General features: G+C 33.7%; 1 protein-coding gene and 2 pseudogenes across 1 annotated transcript; all 3 read right to left on the bottom strand.

The window, feature by feature from the left end:
* Positions 1-1,339: 1,339 nt before the first annotated feature.
* On the bottom strand, positions 1,340-7,190 carry LOC115988922 (cysteine-rich receptor-like protein kinase 25). The gene is made up of 7 exons (XM_031112559.1): positions 6,314-7,190; positions 3,948-4,118; positions 3,195-3,316; positions 2,672-2,891; positions 2,341-2,578; positions 1,983-2,130; positions 1,340-1,889 (listed from the first exon to the last, which is right to left on the bottom strand). Exons 1-7 carry the CDS (start codon positions 7,113-7,115, stop codon positions 1,560-1,562), a joined length of 2,031 nt encoding a protein of 676 aa, XP_030968419.1. The 5' UTR covers positions 7,116-7,190; the 3' UTR covers positions 1,340-1,559.
* A 4,815-nt stretch (positions 7,191-12,005) lies between these two features.
* LOC115988931 lies at positions 12,006-16,152 on the bottom strand (annotated as a pseudogene).
* Positions 16,153-20,333: 4,181 nt separating this feature from the next.
* Positions 20,334-24,143, bottom strand: LOC115988924 (annotated as a pseudogene).

Genomic DNA, 24,143 nt, shown 5'->3' with positions numbered 1-24,143 from the left:
AGAACTTTAGTGGATAGAATGGACTAAATGAACCAATTAGGACCGTACAGACTAAATAGGACCAAACTAGACCAAAGAGGATAGAATGGACCAAATAGAATCAATGTGAACCGAATGAGACTTTTGAATATTTATCATTTTTAGGGCTCATATTTCCAATTTATAATGTCTATTTTCTTGGTATTTATTAACTCAAAACTATAGAGTTTAACCCAAATATAATAAAATTTCATACTTTTCAACTCAAAAAAAAAAAAAATAAAAAAATTGTAAGCTAAATCTGAAAAGACAGCCTACAAAAAGAATCAATTTGAGGCCTAATTAGTCTAACATGAACTAAAGGAGACTAAAATTGACTGTGTGAGTTGAATTGGACCAAATTGGACCAAAATAGATCTAATTGGATAGAATAGAAATTGTTTAATTTTTAAGGAGAACAAATTATCTTCAAATAATTTTAGAGAAAAAATTACAACATTATATTACCAAGCAAAATAATTATTTATCCACATTGGCTCTACGACTAGCTCCTTTAATTGTCAAGAGTCTTATAATTTAATTGGCTGACAACTCTTGATGTTTCCAACCAAGACATTTAGAGTTCAAATCCCCGTACCCCCAACTACTGATGTATCAAAAAAAAAAAAAAAAAAAAAAAACCCTTACCTTTGTTAGCTAGATAGGCCAATAGAAATATTGATGATTTCAGATCTTAGCATAGTAGTAAAATTAGAGAAAAAAAGAGAGCAAATTCACATAGAGATTTATGTAATTTGACAGTGGGCCTACATCCACAAGAGTGAGTGCCAAAAAATTCATATAGAAGGTTTACAATAATTTATGGTGCCTCCATATATGACTCGTACATTGGAAATTTCCAATATACCCTTACAATTACTGGGGGTGACCCCTAAATTAGAGATTGTTACTTCCCATTGAGAACATGAGATACTATCTCTAACAAAAGAGTAGAGACCATTGTGACCGTGTTGGATTTTCACAAATATTAACATTTCTTGCAGTGAGAACATCCATTATTATGCTCTCTTGATTACAAGTGAATCCAATTCCTCAAAATCAGCGTGCTTTTTTCTTTGGTTAAATAACCAATTTTTTTTTTTTTAAAGATAGTTTTAACCTATGACATCCGCTCCTAATGATAGTTTTTGTTAGTTAGACTAAGACACCAATCAATTTTTAGTGTAGGTAGAGATTGAACTCCCGATATCTTATTCAACCATTAGATATTTTATCAGTTAAACTAACTAAAAGTCACAATAAATAAGCCAATTGGTTATTTCATTGTAAGAGTAATGCGACATAATTTTTTTATAATTACTAACATGAGATGTTGTATATTTCTACTTCGGTCCATCAGTACCGATGCCACATTTATTACATACAATAAAAACAACTCATGTCAGTGATCGTAAAAGATGTTTTTAAAAATGTAATGGCCTTGGACTCGTTGTACAAAAACCCAAATAATTTAATGTCTTAGCTTTAAACTTTATGCCCACCCGTTTGCACAAAACTTGTGCATTCCTGGCTTCTGTAAACTATCGAGCGTGTGGTTCAGTAACAGATTCTTCATTGACAGACCATGACATGGACATGCTAGTAGATTGATCAGACTCCATAGACATTTGGAGCAAGTTCTGGTCTGTGTTGCGAAGGAAAAAAGCTGGCTGTTGCGGTGCTGGTAGACTAACAGAGTGGCTATTAAGCGCGAGAACTATTGATGCCATAGTGGGTCTGTCAGCTGGATCCTTCTGAACGCATAATAAGCCAATGTGGATGCATTTAATGGCTTCATCTATCAAATAAAAACCTTCCAAAGTTGGATCCAACAATTCCAAGGGCCTCCCATCCCTCCAATGTATCCATGCCTGCACATTTTATAAAGCAGAATGTCATGCTACTAGTGGTGACCCTAGGCATTAAGAAAGGGAAACAAATTACACTATATGTTATATACTCACGTAGCTCAAGAGGTCCTCAGCCCCTTTTGATTCAAAGTTACTATTCTTTTTTCCAGTGATAATTTCAAGGACGAGGACACCAAAACTATACACATTAGATTTCTCAGAGAATTCCCCCTGCATTGCGTACTCTGGAGACATATAACCACTGCAAACCAACACCACAAACACATAGTAGTGTTACTAAATGACAATGAGGAACCTCATGATTATGTTCTTCGAGTTCAATGTGTCAAAATTACCTTTTTTTTTGCATTTTTTATAAATTTTTTTCAGTGATTTATTAGTTGGAATGGGACTGGAATAAATGCATTAATTCTAATGATGCAAATTAGAAGAAAAACCATTTGGAACTTACTATGTCTCCACAATTTCACTTGCATTTCTTTGAGTTTGATCAACTTCAAGAGTCCGTGCGATACCAAAATCTGAAATTTTTGGATTCATTTCTGCATCTAACAGTATGCTGCTGGCCTTTAGATCACAATGTATGATTCTAAGTTGAGAATCTTCATGAAGATATTGTATTCCTTGAGCAATCCCTCCAATTATCTTATATCGTGTTTCCCAATGCAATAGTCCTTGTTTTTTTGAATCTAAACGTTCATCAAAAGAAAAATAAAATAAAATAAAAACAAAGAATTCCAAATGCACATAAAACTATTGGATGCGTGTTTAGATAGACAAACCATATATAAAATTGTCAAGACTCTTATCGGGCACAAATTCGTAGATAAGTATCTTTTCTTCTCCTTCCAAGCAGTATCCCAATAGCCTTGCCAAATTTTTGTGTTGAAGCTTTGCTTGTAGTTCAACCTCGTTTTTGAATTGTTTAAATTGTTCTACTCCTTGTCCAGAACTTTTCCATAACCTCTTTACAGCTATTTCTTGTCCACTAGGAAGTGTACCCTGGTAATGTATGTATTTTAAATAGCTTTAGAATAGTTTAATTCATGGAATTTATTAAATTCCAGTACTTCGAAAGCTTTTCATTTATTTATTTATTTATTTTTTTATAATTCAACAATTGGGGATAGGGGATTTAAACTCTGAATGTTTCATTAGAATTACTAGAAGGTGTCAACTAATTAAGCTATAAGGTTCATGGCAAAACTTTTCACATCTAAATTGTGATTATATATATGCAGTAAATTTGCTACGTATGCTTATTTGAGTACCCAAAAAAAAAAAAAAAAAAAATTTGATATATACCATGTATACTTTACCAAATCCACCTTCACTAATCTTGTTGTCATCTGAGAATTTGTTTGTGGCGGCTTCAATTGTCCCAAAATCAAATTGCAAAGACTCCACGGTTGTTAATTCACTTGCAGCTAAACATCCAAAAAATAAAAGTAAGATATTACACTAGAAAGAGCAATGTTAGCTTATCATAAGGTGAGAGTTTGTACATAATCAATAAGTTCTTTCTCATTTCCTGAAAAACTACCATATATCCTAGAAATTTAACCTACAAGTAGTTTTTAACACTCCCTCGAGAACAACTTAAATCGTAGGCTCCAATTAACTCAATTGGTAAAGTCTCTTATTGTCGAATAAGAGATCTAGTTGTTTAAAAACCCCGCCTCTATCAAAGATCAATTGGTATTTTGGTGTGATCCAAAAATCAATTGACGTCTTGATCTGATATTAAAAAATAATTATCATAGAGCAAATATTATAGATTGAAATTCTATCATATAAATATATATTAAAACAAAAAAATGTCTTAAATTAATGGGTTTGTGTCCAATTAATTTTTTTTCTTTATATATAAATCTAATTATGTTATATTAACCACTTATTTTTGTGGTTATTATCTAATGTGGAACTCGAACATTTACCTAACTACACCACTCACACTTGAAGTACACCACTCACTCAAATATGTTAACATCATTTTCATGTATACTTAAAAATGAGAAGAAAGTGACATATGATGTAAATATAAGACTACTTGCTTACCTTGATAATTTAGGATATGATTAGCTTTCTTAGTACTCTCTTCCTTTATAGCATTGGTCTTCTTTCTTGCCCTCCTTAGGAAACAGAAGGATAGGATGAGTAGGACTAGCACCAAGGCAGCTATTGGAACAACAATGGCGATTATCGTTGCCGTTGAGCTTTTGTCCTTTCCTGCGTAAACAATATCATGTTTCATTGACAACAGTTTACGGCTCGTTAGGAGAGAGTTGCCCAATAAAAGATATAGGGTTAAACTTGTTTTACAGAAACTGTTTTACTCAGTTGTATGCACACTCCAAAAGGCAGTGAAAATCGTAACTATTGTGTGTAAAATTTGTGTAAAACAGTTTATGTTTAATAAACATTACTCAATTATTTAGGTCTAATAAGTCTACTTTGAGTCATTTTTCTTTTTGTTTTCCCTTGAAAAAATTGAGGATGCGACCCCAGTCCTTTCCGTACAAATGAAGGCAAAAGTGCCATTTGACTATATAGCAAGATTGGCTGGTTTTTTTTTTTTTTTTTTTTTTTTTTTTTTTTTTAAATATATTTTAAAAAAAATTCTGGATACATTGCAGGTGGAGAGGGGAATTTGAGTCGTATGCCAGACCACTTCCTCCCATTTAATCCTCCAATTCCTTACATTTTCTTTTTAGATGAAATAGATGTAGATCAAATAAATGTTATTTGTCACATATCTGACTAAAAATGAGAGAGTTTAATGTATCAATAGGAGGGGATCATTTCGCTCATTAATTTAGGAAAATGGACAGTCATCACTCACAGTAAGAAAAGAAGATAGCTATAGGTGGAAAATCAACCAACTCAATAGCTGAACAACTTTTTTTTTTTTGAGAAACTTAATATCAAACAAAACTTTCTTCTTCTTTTTGTTTCTTTGATGTAAGAGAAAAAAAAAATTCTCTAAAAATGTTTTTCATAAACTGAATGATTTAAATTTCTCACATGAAATCAGAATTTATTTATTTATTAATTTTTTTTTTTTTTTTTTAGTTAGAATGTTGATCAAGAAGAGAAAAGAGAAAAATATATCTCATGCATCATCCCTCTCACAAAATATGGGCCTCACATGACTTTGGAGTCCACACATTGTTACTGGGAAGGAAAGGTTGTTCAATAGATCTACCATATTGATCCAAAACCTATTATTCAACCTAGGCATGGTACGTTTCTCAAAACCTATTAGTGGTTATGTGTGTGACTTACACTTAGGGCTATCAACGGGTCTGTGGTTCAAGTCAAATCGGGCGAGCTCTGACAAATGATTGGGTCGGTTTGATCAAAACCAATGAAGGAGTGGTGGTGGGTGGAAGGTGGTAGATCTTCGTCCGATCTGAGTGAAGGAGAGAAAGATTCAATCAGATTTGAGTCAAACCTTGTCGAATCTGTGCCAAATGTCACCGGATTTGAGACCAACATCATTGGATCTAAGCAGATCTAAGTCAAACATTGTCGAATCTTAGAAATCTAGGTTAAACATTGCCGAATTTAAGTGGATTTAAGCAAAGAAAGGCCAAACGTGGCTAGATCTGAGCTTTGAAGGCCTAATAGTCGCCGAATCAGGATAGAATTTGGTAGATTTGAAGGTTTCTTAAAGTGGTTTTCCGATCGGGTTGGGTGGCTTAGATTTTGGTGGAGGACACCCATCACTCGACCTACCGAAATCGGTTTTTGAGAGAAGGAACCTGTGGCCGATTGACGAAGGGATTAGTTTGGGCCGCCGGCGGTCGGTTTCGGTTGGTTCCATCGGTTCTATCGGGTAGCCAGGTTTCTTGGATAGCCCTACTTACATTTGACTTGGTATAATTTGCTACAAGAATTACTTTCTCAGGAAAGTGAATCATAGAGGGATATCAGCCCTGCCAATGGTCGGTCTACATTCTACCCCTCACCGAACAATGTTGGTGGGCAATGGTCCAATGGAATGGCTTGTTGCCTACTCCATAGTGTTTGTTTTATCTAATAGCTCCATCCTTTAGAGTTGTAACCCACTTGGACCTGACTTTGTACATAGCTAATTGTCCCTATTCGTTAAAGAGAGAAGGACTCGCAGTAAAATCATACACAACAAAATTATCAGTAACGGCAAAGAATGATAAAGTATGCCGTGAAAATTGAAGCACCGTTCCAATAGCCAATATTGTAGAGTAATATTACAGTTACAAACTATTTTACAATATTTTTATAAAATGTTGAAGTGGTTAACTTTTTTTTAGTTTTTATACAAGTTCATCATTAATATCACTTTTTTCATTTGCAAATAATCACACATCACTTCAATAATTTGTATCTATAGCATTACGCCATTAAAAAGGGAAAAAGCATTCAAAGTTCAGTAACCGAACCTGGATGTGAAAATGTATGAGCTGATGTAGGCATGAATGCCGCATTTTCCATCCGGTAAAAAGGGTACAATTCGTACCTAACATTACAACTCGGAAAAATGACTCTTCCCCCTTGCTTTCCACTACAACACCATGGAAGAAGATTTATAGCAGCCTGAAGACAAGTACTACAATCGTTTCTGGACAAGTCCGCTGTGCACTGTACAAGGTTGTACAGTGTTTGAAAAGCAGAGATATTTACTTCTTTGGTTCCAAACTTTTTGGAACCAATAGGAGCATTAGAGGCCTGAGCTGCTGTCTCATTCATTGACTTAGCCAGTAGCTTGTTAAACCGGTCCTGTTCAGTGATATTCTGCGTGTTCAATAGGGCAAACTTTGGCTTTTCGTCCACTGTGGAAAAGAATGACCGATTTGAGTAACGCAACATGCACTCATCGTACCATATTACGGCAACCTTTTCTCTGGAACATTTTTTGGTTATCTCTTTGACTGCTGCAGCTACACATTCTTGGCAGAGTTGAGGAGTGACATCGCCGCGGCAGAGGAAGAGGCCGTAGACGGGGTTGGAGGTGTTTTCGCCACTGGTGGTGTTGTAGAATTCAAGGTTGTGTGTGGCGTTGGAGGAGAGTGAAGAGAGGAGGGAGTTGAGATTGGATTGGTAGATGCTATTGGAGCTGAAAGTGGTGTTTGCACATACCTCATTGAGGTGAATTGGGGCAGTTGCATGAGTGGTCAAGCAAAGGAGACTAAGCATGGAAAGGAATAGAAGGGTGATGGAGGGATTCAAGCTCAAAGAAGTCATTTTGATAGTCCAGTCTCTTCCAATGTGTGTAACTGTACCTGATTTTCTGCTTTTATTGATGGAGTGAGTGAGTATTGATAAGATTTTAGATAAGGAAATGCTATTTTGAAGATGAATTTTTTGGTCCACATCTCTTATAATATCTCGGAACACGTGGGAAATATGTGCGTATTTGCATTCGATTTTTGTTTTGTTTTGTTTTTATTTATACACAAAAGAACAAAATAATTTGTTTTTTTTAAGAAGGTTCACAAAAATATAATTATACTTAAAAATAGTGGATAAGTCGTGCAATATACAAATAAATAAATATATATATATATATATATATATTTGCTTTGTTTTTTGTTTTTTTTTTTTTGTCTTAAAAATAAAATTGATACCTATAGAACAATTAATAGGAATTTATAATAATTTTATTTGTATATGCATTTATCTATTCTAATAATGTGGTAATATTTTAGAGGAAGGTTTATATATAGAACATAATCTAAATTCAGTTAAAAAATATATTTGTTAAAATATTAACGTGTCAAATTTTGAGGTTTCAAAAATTTATACGAAAAATTATTATGAAGTCAACTAAAGTTAAACTATTTTAAATTAATGAAACTTTAAGACATATATAATAAACAAATAGTAGGATAGGAGCGATACCCACCTTTGAAATCTTTTTTTTTTTTTTTTTTTTTTTTCACGAGATAGAGATGGAGATATTTTTCCTTTTATTGTCCTGTTCTGTTTTATTTTAATTTGTGTTTTCTTAAGTGTCATCTAATAAAAAAAATTAAATAAGTGCAGTCAGCTCAATTGTTAAAAATTCTCTTACTTACTATTAAGAAATTTGGGATTTGAACCTCAGAGATATTAAAAATTGATTAATCTCTTGTGGTTGAATAATATATTTAGAATTCGAACTCCACTTATATTCAAAATTAATTGATGTATTACCAATTATATACCATGATAATAAAAAACAAATATAATTAATTAGACACAATAAATTAAAATTCTATAATATTTGTAAAATAAAAAAATCACTACGAAGAAGACATCAGTGGTGTAGAGGCAGCCATTTGCTTAAGGATAAGGTTAGATTTTTTTTTTTTATTATTAGTATTATTATTATTATTATTATTTTTTTTTTTTTGAGAATCAAGGATAGGGTTAGTCGTTGGAATTTAGGATACCTTTCACCGCCTCTTAGATCAGGATAGGACTTAGGACAGGACGTAAGTCATGTAAACTTTAGTAATTATATATATATATATATATATATATATATAGAGGATTTTACTAATGTGTGCCTAAGAGCACACAATAGTAAACCAATTTAAGAAAAAGTTTATCGAAAATTGAAAAAGTTTTGACAACTTTTTCAATTCTCAATAAAACTTTTCCAAAACTTGATTTGTTAATATATGCCCTTAGGGCACACATTAACCGAACCCATACATATATATATATATATATATTTTTTTTTTTTGATAAACTTAGTAATTATATTTATATGTCCTCACTCCTCTCTGGGACATACGAAAAAGTAAAACGCGTTAAGAATATTCCGTTGATGGGTGGAGATTAGAGTCGAACTGTGACGGAAGCATTGCCCAAACTGATTTACTTTCTACTGTAGTGAAACCGTGGTCTATAATAGCACTCTTGTCTAAATTCTCTATCTAGAGTTGAAATTCGAATTCCTCCCCTTAAATGCTAGCCGAAAAATTGCAAATTATATTCTTAAACTTTGAGAGTATTTAAATTTTATATTCTAAATTTTAGAATTTACAATTTACTCTTTAAAATTCTATTTCGTTTGCATAAATAGTTATTTTATTCGTATTTTTCATTAAATGCCACATAAACTTGTTATGTGTTTAGTTTGTTCAAAAAAAAAATACATCACTTTTGCAAACTAAAAAAATTAAAATGACATGGCATAATAAAAATGACATAACATTATTTTATTGGATAAAATAAATTAGCATGACAAGCTTATATGTCACTTAATGAAAAATATGAATGAAATGACTACTGATACAAACGGAATAGAACTTCAAGAGTTAAATTCCAAATTCTTAAACTTCATGATGTAAAATACAAACTCCCTCAATCCTTAGGTGTGTAACTTACCATTTAGCCAAAATTAAAATGCGAAGACTTCTTTTGTGGGTCAAAGAGTATGCTAGTGGCTCGGAAGGAGACCAATGTGGAAGGCATTTGCATTGGTTAACAACTTGCATATGCGAGTCCAAAGACCCAAATTCTCCTTCATGAATGAATGATAATTCTTTTTAATTAGCCTCCTCTATCTAAAATAAGATACATTTCTGTTAGTCTATGAATAAATTTCCATATGTGACATAAACGTATTTAATTCCATATATTAATTATTTGTATAAATAAAATTTGGTTAAAAACTTTATTATAACTAATTTCTACAACTACATTTAATATTTTTTATTGGATATAAATTTTGACAAATTCACCATTAGATTACATTTTCTTCTTATTTTTTACATGCTTGAAAAAATTTTAAAAGGTCAAATCTTAATAGCTATATTATCAATTAAATATTTTAAATTCAAGTTTTTATAATTTAAAATTATGCATAGAAAATAAGTTTATAGATCGAATAGTAAATAACATCTAATAGACTCATAATTTGACATGCATGTTAAGAACATATAATCTAACGGGAAAATTTTCAAAACATGTAATTATTTTACTGCTATTAGTAGGACAATCAAATTTATTCCCAAACTTTGTCCTATCTATATATATGGTGTTTCAATTATTTATAATAAAAAAATGAACTTATAGGGTTAATTTCATAAAATTTAAATAAAAATAAAAACTTATTTGAAATATGACATTCTTTCTCATGTTTTGTAGCTTTGGAAACCAACAATTGAAAGAAATACCATCTAAAAATAAAAACATTTTTAGTAGCACATGCAATAAAAAAATATTAAAAATAATTCTATGCTTAAGTTAGTTGAAACAATTAAATATAGGTGAATTTACTATAGTAATGTGTGTGTGGAGTCAACATTGTAGTAGTCTAAATTGGGTCCAACTCCTCTCCTATTTATTATTCTCCCGTTCTCTCCCATTTTAATATGCATAAAAGCCACGTGGGGAAAAAAATCCAAAGGCCAAAAATAAGCCCCAAAACTCTCTCTCTCTCTCTCTCTCTCTCTCTCTCTCTCTCTCTCTCTCTCTCTCTCTCTCTCTCTCTCTCTCTCTCTCTCTCTCTCGGCACCAAAACACTAATCAAATCTCAAAACCTTGAACATCTCATTCTTTATATTGTCAACGTATGATTTTTTTTTTTTCAAAGATAATTTAATGTTTACAATGGAAAGAGAGAATTTGAACTTTATATGTCTCTGTTATAAACACCAAGAGATAGTAATAAGTTGAACTACAAGCCCCTTGGCTTTCAAACATAGGATTTGGTTTTTAAAACATGGGATACTCTTCTTCTTATTTTGAAAAACACACACACGCACATACACATGCAAAGGAGAGGGAAAGAGGTTTTGTGTATAGTATAACTTATCTCACCCTCCCTTAAAAGTTACCATAACTTTTGAGTGGAGTTGTAATGTACCTTTATGTTAAAACATTGGATACTTGACTAAACGTATGATTTGGTTTTTAAAACATGGAATACTTGACTAAATAAGTAAATATACAAAGCCAAAAACCAGATCAATGCCTATGAAAGATGGATTCAGGTCTTCTAGATTTCCTTAAATCTTAACCATTCTTTAATGATTTAATGGTCTAAGTTTTACCACATCAGCATTCCACTAACAATAATCTTAATTGTTTTGTTTGCAACATTATTTTATTATTTTAAGAATATTGTTAGTGGAATGTTAACATGGCAGAATTTAGACCATTAAATCATTAAACTGTTGTTAGGATCTAAGAAAATTTATTGATAGAGTATCCTAGAAAATTTAAAGGATCTGAATCTGTTAGGTTCTAAAGATTTAGGTTTAAATGTTTAGAATCATGTTTTCATTATGTTGGCAAACCAAGAACAAAACATATCTAGTCTAAGTCTTTAGGCAATGCTTAAAAGTGGTTATTTCAAGGTTTAGGTCCAGCTAATTGCAGAAAAAAGAAGTGTGGTTCTGCCTTACTCGACTGATCGAAAATCATAGGTCTAGTTTTTCTGCTGAATTTTTAAATAGGCCCAAGCTCGCGAAAACGTTTAGGGTTTCATCTAAACTTCTCCACATATAAAAGGGAAACCCTAGCTACGTTTTTCAAACTTTCGAAAGACTTGTTTGTTACTCTTTGTGAGATTTGAGAGGTTTTGTACCTTCTAACTACACAAGAATCTACTAGAGCAAAATCTACAATATTCAAGCATAAGTAAAACATAGTTGCTACATCAAGATCATTACTAATGGTGATCTGAAACCTTTGAGTGAGATCTCAAAGTCACAAGCAAAGCAACTTGTGTTGGTGTAAAAACTTCAATTCTCTTATAGTAGATTTGTTTTGCCTTGAAAATAGTTAAGTCAAATCATCCCCAGGTTTTTATCTTGAAACAGTTCGTTTCATTGATTTTCCTAGGTTATCATAGCATGGTGTCATTTACTTTCCACTATTTTGCATGATATGATTAATTATTGTTTAACCTAGATTTGAATAATAAACCTAAGTAATCACTTGATTAATTTATTAGGTTAAACAATCTGGTTTAAGGGGTCTAAATGAACAAACAAAATCCTATGAATGATATTATCTGCAATTATGTTTGGAATATTGGTATCACCCATCAGAATCTAAGACAAATTGAATGTTACTTATGAGTTAACATAATGGTCAATATTTTTTTTTTTCTTCCAAAAATATCCATTACAAATACTCAGCCAGTATCTACAATTTATTATTATGTATCCGGCACATCAAGCAACATTTTTTCAGTCCCCCAAGAGTGGGGTTAAAATGAAACAAACAAACCATTGAGACCACAGCAGCCTGTGCTTTTGCCGACTTTAATTACACAGAATAAAAATGAGGATGGAAATATTAAGAAAGTGTCGTCCCCCATCCAAAATTAACCAACCCTATGAGAAATACAATTGACACACAACATCGATATTGTACTAATGTCAACTCTAAATGACAGGGAACTTATATTTACGATTGTTTACAGTTTTCAATCCATAAACAAGGGCTATCTGAGTGCTAGAATAGAAGTTCCGCCACTTACTAATATATACTGATTTTGGAAAGCACCTTGTCTAGTCAAACTATCAAGGATATATTTCAGTGAATGATGCTTCATTAACAGACCATTCATGATTGGCTATTATGTTGACCAGACTCAAGCTCCGTCATTGGCTTGTTTAGCTTTGCTCTGCTTCGATGCAAAAATGATGGTTGCTGAGGTAATGGTAGCGTAGCAGAATAACTGTTAAGCATGAGACCTATTGTTGCCATTGTTGGTCGATTTGCAGGATTTTCTTGAATGCACAATAAGCCAATATGGATGCACCTAATAACTTCATTTCTAGAAAAAGAATTTCTCAGAGAGGGATCCAACAATTCCAAGGGCGTTCCATTCCTCCATTGTTTCCAAGCCTGCAGAAACCCGTTAAAAATGTGAAGTTCAACTTTCTTCCTCACGACCACAGCCAAAATAATTTCCTTAAATAACCCAAAATTAAAATAACTACTTCAGACTTACATAACTCAAGAGGTCCTCAGAAAGTTCTGATTGATAGAAATGGGTATTCTTTTTTCCACTTATAATCTCTAGAATCAAGACTCCAAAGCTAAACACATCGGACTTCACAGAATATCTTCCATGCATAGCATACTCCGGAGACATATAACCACTAAAATCAAGAACCATAAAAAATTTTATTAAAAAAGTAAAAAATCTTAAGTAAAATATGAGAAGAAAATTTCAGAAGGTCAATCATAGTATCAAATTTGTAAATTTTGAAGCATCTCATGCTAATCAATGTCCTAAGATAATCTCTTTGACACTCTCACAGCATTGCTATTTACACAAGTTAGAGCATGGATTGGCTGTGTTAAAGTAATTATATCTATTTTTCATTTCAATAAATCTTGAATGTAATAAGAAATAAATAAATTTGTTAATTTAGATTATTCAATGACAGATATAATGATTAAGAACTTACAATGTTCCAACAATTCTATTTGTATTTGCTTGAGTTTGGTCTTCTACAAATATCCTTGCCATGCCAAAATCTGAAATTTTTGAGTTCATACTGTGATCTAACAAAACATTGCTAGCTTTGACATCACGATGAATAATTCTAAGTCGAGAATCTTCATGAAGATAAAGAATCCCTCGAGCAATTCCTTCTATAATCTTGTAACGCTTTGACCAATTCAATTCTCCTTGCTTTGCTGGCTCTACAATTTTGTCATGATAAAATACTCAAGTTAGGAATGAGATTCAAATGGACAAGGAAATAATTTGATTCAATACGAAAAAATATATATATATTCTCGTTATTTCATTAGAATTTCAGCTCCTTGGCGTTGATTCAATTTGTCAGAAGTTCATGACAAGTGAATTTTGAAGGATTTGTAAAGTGATTAGAATCGTGTACTCTGATGCTAATCATGCCATCCTTAGACATAAAACCAAGAAAGAAAAATAGCAAAACCAAGAAAGAAAATTAGCTGGGTATAAGTTCATATGGGCCTAACCAAATAATAAGTGATCAAGGCTTTTGTTGGGCACATATTCATAAATGAGCAACTTCTCTTCTCCTTCCAGACAAAATCCTAATAGTCTCACTAGATTTCTGTGTTGAAGTTTGGCTACCAATACAACTTCATTCTTAAATTCCACTGCACCCTACCCAGATCTTACAGATAATCTTTTCACAGCTATTTGTTCTCCATTGGGAAGGGTACCCTGAAAATATAGTTGAACCAAGATTAAACAATTTTTTGTGTGCATACAAGTCTTATTGAACTTCAGTATTAACTAAAATTTTACCTTGTAAACGGCACCAAATCCGCCTTCACCTATCTTATTATCATCTGAGAACTTGTTTGTGGCAGCTTCAATTGTATCCAAGCCAAATTGCAAGAACTCTACAACTGGAATTTCGACTTCACCTAGACAACAAACAGTAATATAATGATTATTAAAAAGAAATTTAAATTCAAATTGTTTATAGTTATACCACAGAGACCAAAAAAGAAAAAAGAAAAGTGGTCAAATAATCTTTTATTCTTCACCATTTTCCTCCGGTAAAGTATTGAACTTCTTGCTTGCTCTCCTACGAAGGAAGCAATAGCCAATGAAGAAAAGAACCACAGAAACAGCAATTGGGATAGCAATGGCGACCAAAATTGTTAGCGATGACATTTTGTTTTCTCCTACATACAACAATATGCATCATTTACTTAGAATGTTAGATAGTTCATCATGAGAAATACTACTTTAATGTTGGAAATGGTAAATCAAAAAGTGCCTCTTGATTATTATTCCTTTAACAGTTTGTGTCTCTTATTTTTCCATAATATTTTTTACTTATTGCCATTCCATAATGTTCGTGTCCTTTGTGTTTTTCACATTCTAGAATTTTCTGTTATGAACTGAAGAGTCATTAGAACATATATTAGTAATAATAAACTAGACAAATAATATGTCAGTGACAAGGCAGCCAATTAGTAATATAGTAATAGTTAAGTAATGAAACTAGAAAAAGACCAATAAAATCATTTATAATGAAAAATAAAGGAAAGTGTGATATAACATTAAGATTTTTTCTTTAAAAAAAAAAAAAAAAAAAACTTTGGTTATGATTTCTACTTTATCTATTAATAATTCTATAAAGCATGAGATGCCCAAGGTCTTTAATTCAAAACCTCAATCTAGCATTTGGGCAGAGATTCCTTCTTGTGATTATATGTGTATGTAAGAGGGAGAACTATACACTCCTGAAATGGTTTGGTGCTCAATGAATTCTCGACACCTTCCTCTAAAAATATAGAAATAAAAATACTAACCCTTCAATAACAGAAGAGAGACAGGGGAGGTCTATGGTGTGACTCTCGTGTGGGCCGGGCTCACTCTTTTTGTGAGAGCCCGAAATAATACTCCGAAATTACCTAAATTTTTTTCTCTCACTAGTGTAAAACCCAATCGAGCTGGACATATTATATGGTCTAAAATTCAAAGATCTGGAAAAATAATGTTCTTAATTACCGTACCTGCAGGAGTAAGAGGAGGAACTATAGGCGAAGCAGATGTGATGTTGTAAAATGGGTACAGTTCATATCTAATATTACAACTTGGGAGCAGAACTCTTCCACCTTGTTTTCCATTACAACACGTAGGAAGAGCTCCTATGGCACTTTGAAAACACCTAGAGCAATCAGACACAGTCAAGTCCGGCGTGCACTGACCAAGACTGTACAGCGACTTTGAACTCGTGAATTCATCTTCCTCCGTCGCAAACTTCCTACCCGAATCAGAGTTCGACGCTCTCGTCGCCAAAGAATTCATCGCTTTGGCCAATACATAGTTAAACCGATCACTCTCTGCCTCTGCAATATTATCCGTACTGACCAAGTAAACCCCAGGCACTTCGTTGATGGTAGCAAAGATGGATTGGTTTGAGTAACGCAAAAGGCACTCGTCGTACCATATTATAGCAACTTTGTCAAGAGGGCATCGCCGCAATATGTGTTTGCTTGCAGTGGCGACGCAGTCTTGACAGACGGCGGTGTTGACGTCGCCACGACATAGAAAGAGACCAGAGACCACGTCGTCAGCTGGGTTGTCTCCAGCTGAGGCGTTGTAGAATCCATTATTGTTGTTGTTTGTGGCGTTAGAGTTAAGAGAAGAGAGGACGAGGTTGAGGTTCGTTTGGTAGGTACTGTTAGCGATGAAGAATGTTGAGTTTGAGCAAGAGTGAGCGCTGTAAGTGGGTGCTGATTCAGTTTTGGTAAGGCTAAGCAAGGTAACTACCCAGAGAGAAAAAAGGAGCATGGCAAATTTGAAAGAACGCATTTTCATTACAAGTACAACAATGGCAAGGTCACCCAATATTTGGTCAAATTCATGTGTAATTATTTTTGTTTTTTTGGGTAAGTTGGACAATGGAATAAAGTCATAAAGATAAAAGATTCGGTAATATGATAAGGATCAAAAAAAAAAAGTGCGGGTGGGGTCTCTGGACGCAAGTGAACAAAAGGAACTTGACTGTTCCTCGTTGACTTGTCGGCCATAAGTTTTTGACCGTTGATTTTAACTTATTTTTGGAGCATTTGACCAAGAGTCAAATTTTCCAAAATGATCTATCTTGCTCAATTTTTGGGTATGGTTTTTAGACCCAGACCGGACGTAACCGTGAGCCTCTCATCAATCCGGTTCTTTTAATCCTAAAAATCATTCTATGCATAAAAAGCATGAAATCGTTCGAATTGTGCTTGAACCAATCGGGTCTAAAAACCGTTCACGGTTTTCACAATTCAGATCAAAGCAATAAAAAAAAAAAAAATTTAAATTGTTGAACCTCCTTCTTCTTGCGTGTCTCTCTATTAGACTATTAGAGGTTGTTTGGCCACCATTTTTTTGTCACTCAATTTTCGTCACTTATCACTCATCACTCATCACTCTAAATACCAAGGTTATTTGGCACCATCACTCACTTTTCATCACTCAATATTTTTCACACTATTTGTGGGTCTCATACCTATCACTGGTGCAGCTTTTTCTTCTTCTTTTTTCTTCAATACCCAGACTCACCGAACCTAGTGAAAAAAAAAAAAAAAAAAAAAAAAAGAACAGAACAGACCGAACCAATGAAAAAAAAAAAGAAGAAACCCAGACCAAACAGCCAACCTAAGGGAAAAAAAAAAAAAAAAAAGACCGAACCAGTGAAAAAAAAAAAAAAAAAAAAAAAAAAAAAAAAAAAAAGAAGAAGAAGAAACTCAAACCGAACAGCCAACCCAGAGAAGAAAGGGAAAAAAAAGTCAAAGGTTAAAAGTTGTGGTTGAGTACTGTTTGTGGATCCCTTATGTGTGTTTAATTATAAAAATGTTATTGAGTTATGAGTTATAGAAACTGAAAACAACCAAAATATGTTTTCAGTTTCCATAACTCATAACTCAAAAATCAAATAATTGAGTGATGGAAACAGAATTATTGTTTGCCAAATAATCTTTTTGTTATAGGTCTCACCATTTTTTAGTTATGAGTTATGAAAACTGAGAATTGAGTTATGAAAATATATAATCCAAATAGTTTTTTACACTTTGCATTTTTCTTTTTCCGCTTTCAGATCTTCCATTTTGTGTCTCTCCATAAAGTTTGGATCTTTTTTCTCAAGTGATAGAGAAGAGAGGCCAACATGAGATAGAGAAAATGAAAGAAGTTGTTGACCCAAAAATAAGAGGGGGGGGGGGGTGAAGAAGGAAGAAAAGAACAGAAAATTCACAAGCACACGGCGGAGGATGCTCAGTGAAGACAAGAATAGAAAGCACTGCATTTGAAACTTTCAAAGAAAGAAGTAAAGAGAAGTTTTGAACCGTAAAATGCCAACTTTGAAGCACTTTGCATGGAGGAGGTGCTGCCAACGCATTCTTGGAAGTTGAGCACTTTCATTTTATATTAATACTATTTACTTTTATTTATTTGCTTTATTGGTCTGTCTGCCTACCGAAACAAGAGACTCCAAGTGCTGTGCTAGTTAGTGTACTATTGAAGAAGAATGAAGGTTCCTGGTGTATCATCACATCAATTCACAACTATTGTCTAATGGGCTATTTATGTTGGGCCCAAAGAACCTAACAATTACAACAACTTTGCTTTTTTTTTTTTTTAAGTTAAATCACAAGGCCCAATGTTTCTTTGCTTAGCCCAAAAAGCATTTCCATTACACGTGCAAAATATGAAATTGCTAAAAGCATGTTGAGAACTTTTGAGTGAGTTGAACCAATTTGATTCGAGCTGATTAGGAAAAAATATCCAAGATATAATAATGGGTTAAAATGAAAAAAATATCATAACTTAACTGAAAGTTATGATATAATAACTTAAGTTACATAATAACTTAATTATGACGTCATCACGGTTCGATCCCAGTTCAACCTCGATTTGATCTTAAAAACCTTGAACATCTTTCTTTTATGGTTCAATGAATGGTCCAGGTCTAAAAACCTTGCCCTTGCGTGGATTCTAATTTTGGATGCTGTTTATTCATTTGCAATTTCAAAATAGTTGAATTGGCATATTCTTTATTATAGTTTCTTTAAGGGAATTCTTCAAGGTATCTTCAAGGAATCTTTTCATGTTTATTCAATTTTAACCCTTCATCAAGCTTCCACTTTGAGTTTGGGAGGATGTTAGAGATATAAGGTTTAATCTCCTCTATATACTCATTTTATGGTTTATTGTAACACAGACTTTATACTACACTCTTACATAATAAAGATATAACTCTTAAGAATTTTCTATGTAGATGTAGCCTATCAAGGCTGAAACACGTAACCCCGTATTATTGTTTTCCTATTTTATGCTTTCTCTTTTGCATCTACTCTAGCATATACAACAAGATATACACATCAATGCTAATATATTTAACCTAAGTCACTTTAATTGGAGAAAGAAGTCAAGGAAATCCTATCTATTTCCAACCTAATAATAGTGCTTTCTTTTTTCTCTAATATATATTTTTTTTTCTAATATGAGACAATAATAAAGTTCATCTTGGATAGTTCCCATTTCTGAGCCTAGGAGAAAGGAGAAGTTCTAGTATTAGAAAAAAAAGGCCATAAAATTCTATGCATTGGCTTCTTAGGCCAAAAAGGCACAAAAACAACAAGTATACTCTGTAAGGAGAAATTATTAGGTCCATCATAATGATTGCTAACACAATTTTCTCTAACTTTCCAACTAATAAAATGCTATTATTTATGTAAATATAACATTACATAGTAATTTTTTAATTATTATACTTGTAAGGACTTATTTTGTAACGACCCCAAATTGGTATGTTGGGTTCAAAAGTTAAAGGCCCAAACAATAAAATTTGTAGAGAGTGGGCGAAAAGGCAAGGCCTTGGTTACCGGACTGTGGTTGGTCATAGTGTTATTAGTAACTGCACAAGGGTAAACCTAGCGTGTCTAATAAGATTTGCCCGGTACAGCTTGAGTGGCTCCGGTCCTTTAGACCTCGTCCGAGGAGTTTCAGGTTCTTATTACTCTCCTTTTTCAAGGCTCCATGGTCCTGGAGACGATCTGTCCCCCCCTCTCTTTGGTTGCTTCCCCTTCCTTTTATATTAGTTTTTCCCCTCTCTTATGCGTCCATATGTAGGTTTCGCTTTTTAGGGCTGATACTTGTCTTTTCAGCCCATACCCAAAGTAGTTGGGGGTGGTTATAAAAGTTAAAGAGTATGGTGAAGGGTATGGACCTGTCAGGTGCAGAGTACTTAATTGTAGAATTGGCAGCCTTTTACTTGGGTAGCTCCTACACTGTGCTCGTCCTTTTTTTTAGGAGCGCTCTAGGATGCCGAGGACAAAATCGTCCTCGACTATATCCCTAGGCCATCCAGATTTTCATTGTATGTGCTCGGCAATATCTCTCCTCGACTCGGACCTTAGGCCCTAATGTAAAGTGGGCTGGGGTCATAAATTCTCCGACCTCACAATACTGATTAGAAAGCTCACTCACACATTTACATAGATATTGTCTTGAACTAATAATTTCTCCTTATACAATTTGATCTTAGACCAAAGGTTCACAAAAGTAAAAATTGGTGTTTACAGTCGCGCAGTGGGTAAGGCTTTACTAGAAGTCATTTGGAGAAAATAATTTTGCCACTCAAACGGTGTTCTTCAGCTTCTCAAAAAACAAAAAACAAAAAAAATACTGGAGTTATCCATAACACCTCACTAATAAATGATAAATGAAAATGAAAATGAGTATGGGCACCTATACCTCAAAATACTTGTCTTCTTGTGACAAATATCTCAGAGACCAGATGTATAAACAGAATTCCTCTTAAAAAAATAATAATAATAATGCAAAGATTATAAAACATTCATTATAAGGTGCCTTAGAAATTTCTCAGTCACCATCAAATTTCTTTTTTTTTTTTTTAAATGTTTATTATAATATGATGTGATAGCAGGTCGATTTCATAAGAGACCAGTTAAAATACCTCATCCTCCACCATGATGAGAATGGAATATTGAGAAAGTGCCATTCACCCCCATCCAAAATTAACCAACCATATGAAAAATACAATTGACACTCAACTTTGATATCGTACTGATGTCAGTTCTAATTGACAGGGAACTTATATTTATGATTGTTTACAGTTTTCAGTCCACAAACAAGGGCTATCTGAGAACTGGAATAGAAGTTCCACCATTCACTAATACATACTGATTTTGGAAAGCATCTTGTCTAGTCAAACTATCGAGGATATAATTCAGTGAATGATGCTTCATTAACAGACCATCCATTTGATTGGCTTGTATGTTGATCAGACTCAAGCTCCGTTATTGGCTTGTTTAGCTTCGCTCTGCTTCGATGCAAAAATGCCGGTTGCTGAGGTAATGGTAGCATAACAGAATAACTGTTAAGCATGAGAGCTATTGTTGCCATTGTAGGTCGATTTGCAGGATTTTCTTGAACGCACAACAAGCCAATATGGATGCACCTAATAACCTCATTTCTTGAATAAGAATTTCTCAAAGTGGTATCCAACAATTCCAAGGGTGTTCCATTCCTCCATTGTTTCCAAGCCTGCAGAAACTCGTTAAAAATGTGAAGTTCATCAAGTTCATCTTCTTCCTCACAAACGGAGAAAATTAATTTCATTGTAAAAGTGACAAATTTAAAATATCTTATTCATACTTACATAACTCAATAGGTCTTCAGCAAGTTCTGATTGATAGAAATGGGTATTCTTTTTGCCACTTATAATCTCTAGAACTAAGACTCCAAAGCTAAACACATCGGACTTTACAGAATATCGTCCATGCATAGCATACTCCGGAGACATATAACCACTACAATCAAAAATCATAAAAAAACAGCTTGAGTAAAATAAAAGAAGTAATTTTTAGAAGGTCAATCATAGTATCATATCTGTAAATTTTGGAATATCTCAGGCTAATCAATCTCCTAAGATAATCCCTCACACAGAATTGCCATTTACACAAGGCAGAGCATGAACTGATGGTGTTAAAGTATATCTGTTTTTCATTTCTGTAACTCTCACATGTTATAAGAAATAAATAAATTTGTGATTAAGAACTTACAATGTTCCAACAATTCTATTTGTATTGGCTTGAGTTTGATCTACTACAAATATCCTTGCCATGCCAAAATCTGAAATTTTTGGGTTCATATTGTCATCTAACAAAACATTGCTAGCCTTGATATCACGATGAATAATTCTAAGTCGAGAATCTTCATGAAGATAAAGAATCCCTCGGGCAATTCCTTCTTTAATCTTATAACGTTTTGACCAATCCAATTCTCCTTGCTTTGATGGCTCTGTAATTTTGTCATAATTAAATACACAAGTTAGAAATGAGATTCAAATGGACAAGGAAATATTCTGATTCAATTCAAAAACAAAATTTTATCTCTCAGAATTTCTGCTCCTTGGCACTGATTTACTTTGTGAGAAGTTCAAGACAAGTGAATTTTGAAGGATATGTAAGTGATCAGTATCATGTACTCTGATACTAACCAGCAAGGCAGTAACCATACATACCTTAGAGACATTAAACAAGAAAGAAAAAAATAATTGGATATAAGTTCAGATGGGCCTAACCAAATAGAAAGTAATCAAGGCTTTTGTTGGGAACATATTCATAGACAAGTATCTTCTCTTCTCCTCCCAAGCAAAATCCTAATAGTCTCACTAGATTTCTGTGTTGAAGCTTGGCTACCAATACAACCTCATTCTTAAATTCTACTGCACCCTGTCCAGATCTTACCAATAATCTTTTCACAGCTATATATTGTCCATTGGGAAGCGTACCCTGTAAATATATTTGAACCAAGATTAAACAATCTTTTGTGTGCATACAACTCTCATTGACCTTCGGTATTAACTTAATTTTTACCTTGTAAACGGCACCAAATCCTCCTTCACCTATCTTATTATCCTCGGAGAACTTGTTTGTGGCAGCTTCAATGATATCTAAGTCAAACTGCAAGGACTCTACATTTGTAATTTCGACTCCACCTAGACAACAAAGCAGTAAATATAATGATTTAAAAAAAAAAAATTCCAATTGCAAATTGTTTATACCACAAAGACCAAAAAACAAAGTATTCAAATAATAATCTTTTATTCTTCACCATTTTCCTCTGGTAAAGTATTGTACTTCTTCCTTGCTCTCCGACAAAAGAAGCAACAGCCAATGAAGAGAAGAACCACGGAAACAGCAATTGGGATAACAATGGCAACAATTGTTATCGATGACAATTTTTTTTCTCCTGCACACATCGATATGCATCATTTACTTTAGAAAGTAAGACAGCTCATCGTGATCCTTTAGTATTAAAAATAACATTATATATATAATTAGTAATAATAAACTAGACAAATGATATGTCAGTGACAGCCCAACCAATTAGTAATAGTTAAAGAATGAAGCAGGAAAAAAGACCAATAAAAATTGTCCCAATTACATCTTCTTCTTTTCTAAACTCTGGTTATTTTATATTATAGCAACAAACCAGGAATTTAATCAATAAGATTTCTATTTTGTCTATTAATAACTCTTAGCATTAGATGCATCAAAACCTCAATCTAGTATCATGGGTGTCATGTCAGGATTCCTCCTGTATTTACTCAGTTTGTAAGACAGTAAGACTACACAAATTAATAATTCTGGACATCCAAGATAATTGTTTAAAATTTAAATAAATAAATAAACTATCTTCAATAGCAGTAGATCGAGACAGGACCATCTCTCAACTGCAAGAGCCAATTAAGGCCACATAGGGTCTGAAATTGTCAAGAATAACAGATCTGGAAAAAAAATAAAATGTTCTTTTTTAGCGTACCTGGTGGAGCAAGCGGAGGAAGTATAGGCGAAGCAGATGTGATGTTGTAAAATGGGTACACTTCATATCTGATGTTACAACTTGGGAGCAGAACTCTTCCACCTTGTTTTCCATTACAACACATAGGAAGAGCTCCTATGGCACTTCGAAAACACCTATAGCAATCAGACAGTCAAGTCCGGCGTGCACTGCCCGAGACTGTACAGCTTCTTTGAACTCGTAACCTCATCTTCCTCCGTCGCAAACTTCTTGCCCGAGTCAGAGTTCGACGCTTTCGTCGCCAAAGAGTTCATCGCGTTGGCCAACACAGCGTTAAACCGATCAGTCTCTGCCTCTGCGATATTATCCGTACTGACCAAGTCAATCCCAGGCACTTCGTTGATGGTGGCAAAGATGGATTCGTTTGAGTAACGCAAAAGGCACTCGTCGTACCATATTATAGCGGCTTTGTTTAGAGGACACCGCCGTAATAGCTCTTGTTTTGCAGCGGCAACGCAGTCTTGACAGACTGTGGTGTTGACGTCGCCACGACAGAGGAAGAGACCAGAGACCACATTTTCGTCAGGAGTGTTCCCTCCAGCTGAGGCGTTGTGGAATCCATTGTTGTCTGTGGAGTTTGAGGTAAGAGAAGAGAGGACGAGGTTGAGGTTGGTTTGGTAGGTACCGTTGGCGGTGAACAAGGTTGTGTTGAAGCAGTAGTGAGCGCTGTAAGTGGGTGCCGATTCTGTACTACTGATAAGGCTAAGCAAGGTAATTAGCCAAAGACACAAAAGGAGTCTGGGAAATTTGAAAGAATACATTTTGGTTACCTCAATTGCAAGGTGACCTAGCATTTGTTCAATTTCATGTTTGTTTCAATTTATTTTTTGGGTAAGTTGGATAAGAAATAATATGAGAATATGGGTGATTGATGAGTAGTTCAGGTGGCGTCTCCAGACTCCAGAGGCAAGTCAAACAAAAGCAAC

This window comes from Quercus lobata, chromosome 5 (genome assembly GCF_001633185.2).
Source record: "Quercus lobata isolate SW786 chromosome 5, ValleyOak3.0 Primary Assembly, whole genome shotgun sequence".
NCBI lineage: Eukaryota > Viridiplantae > Streptophyta > Magnoliopsida > Fagales > Fagaceae > Quercus > Quercus lobata.
This window is presented reverse-complemented; position numbering and strand designations above follow the sequence as displayed.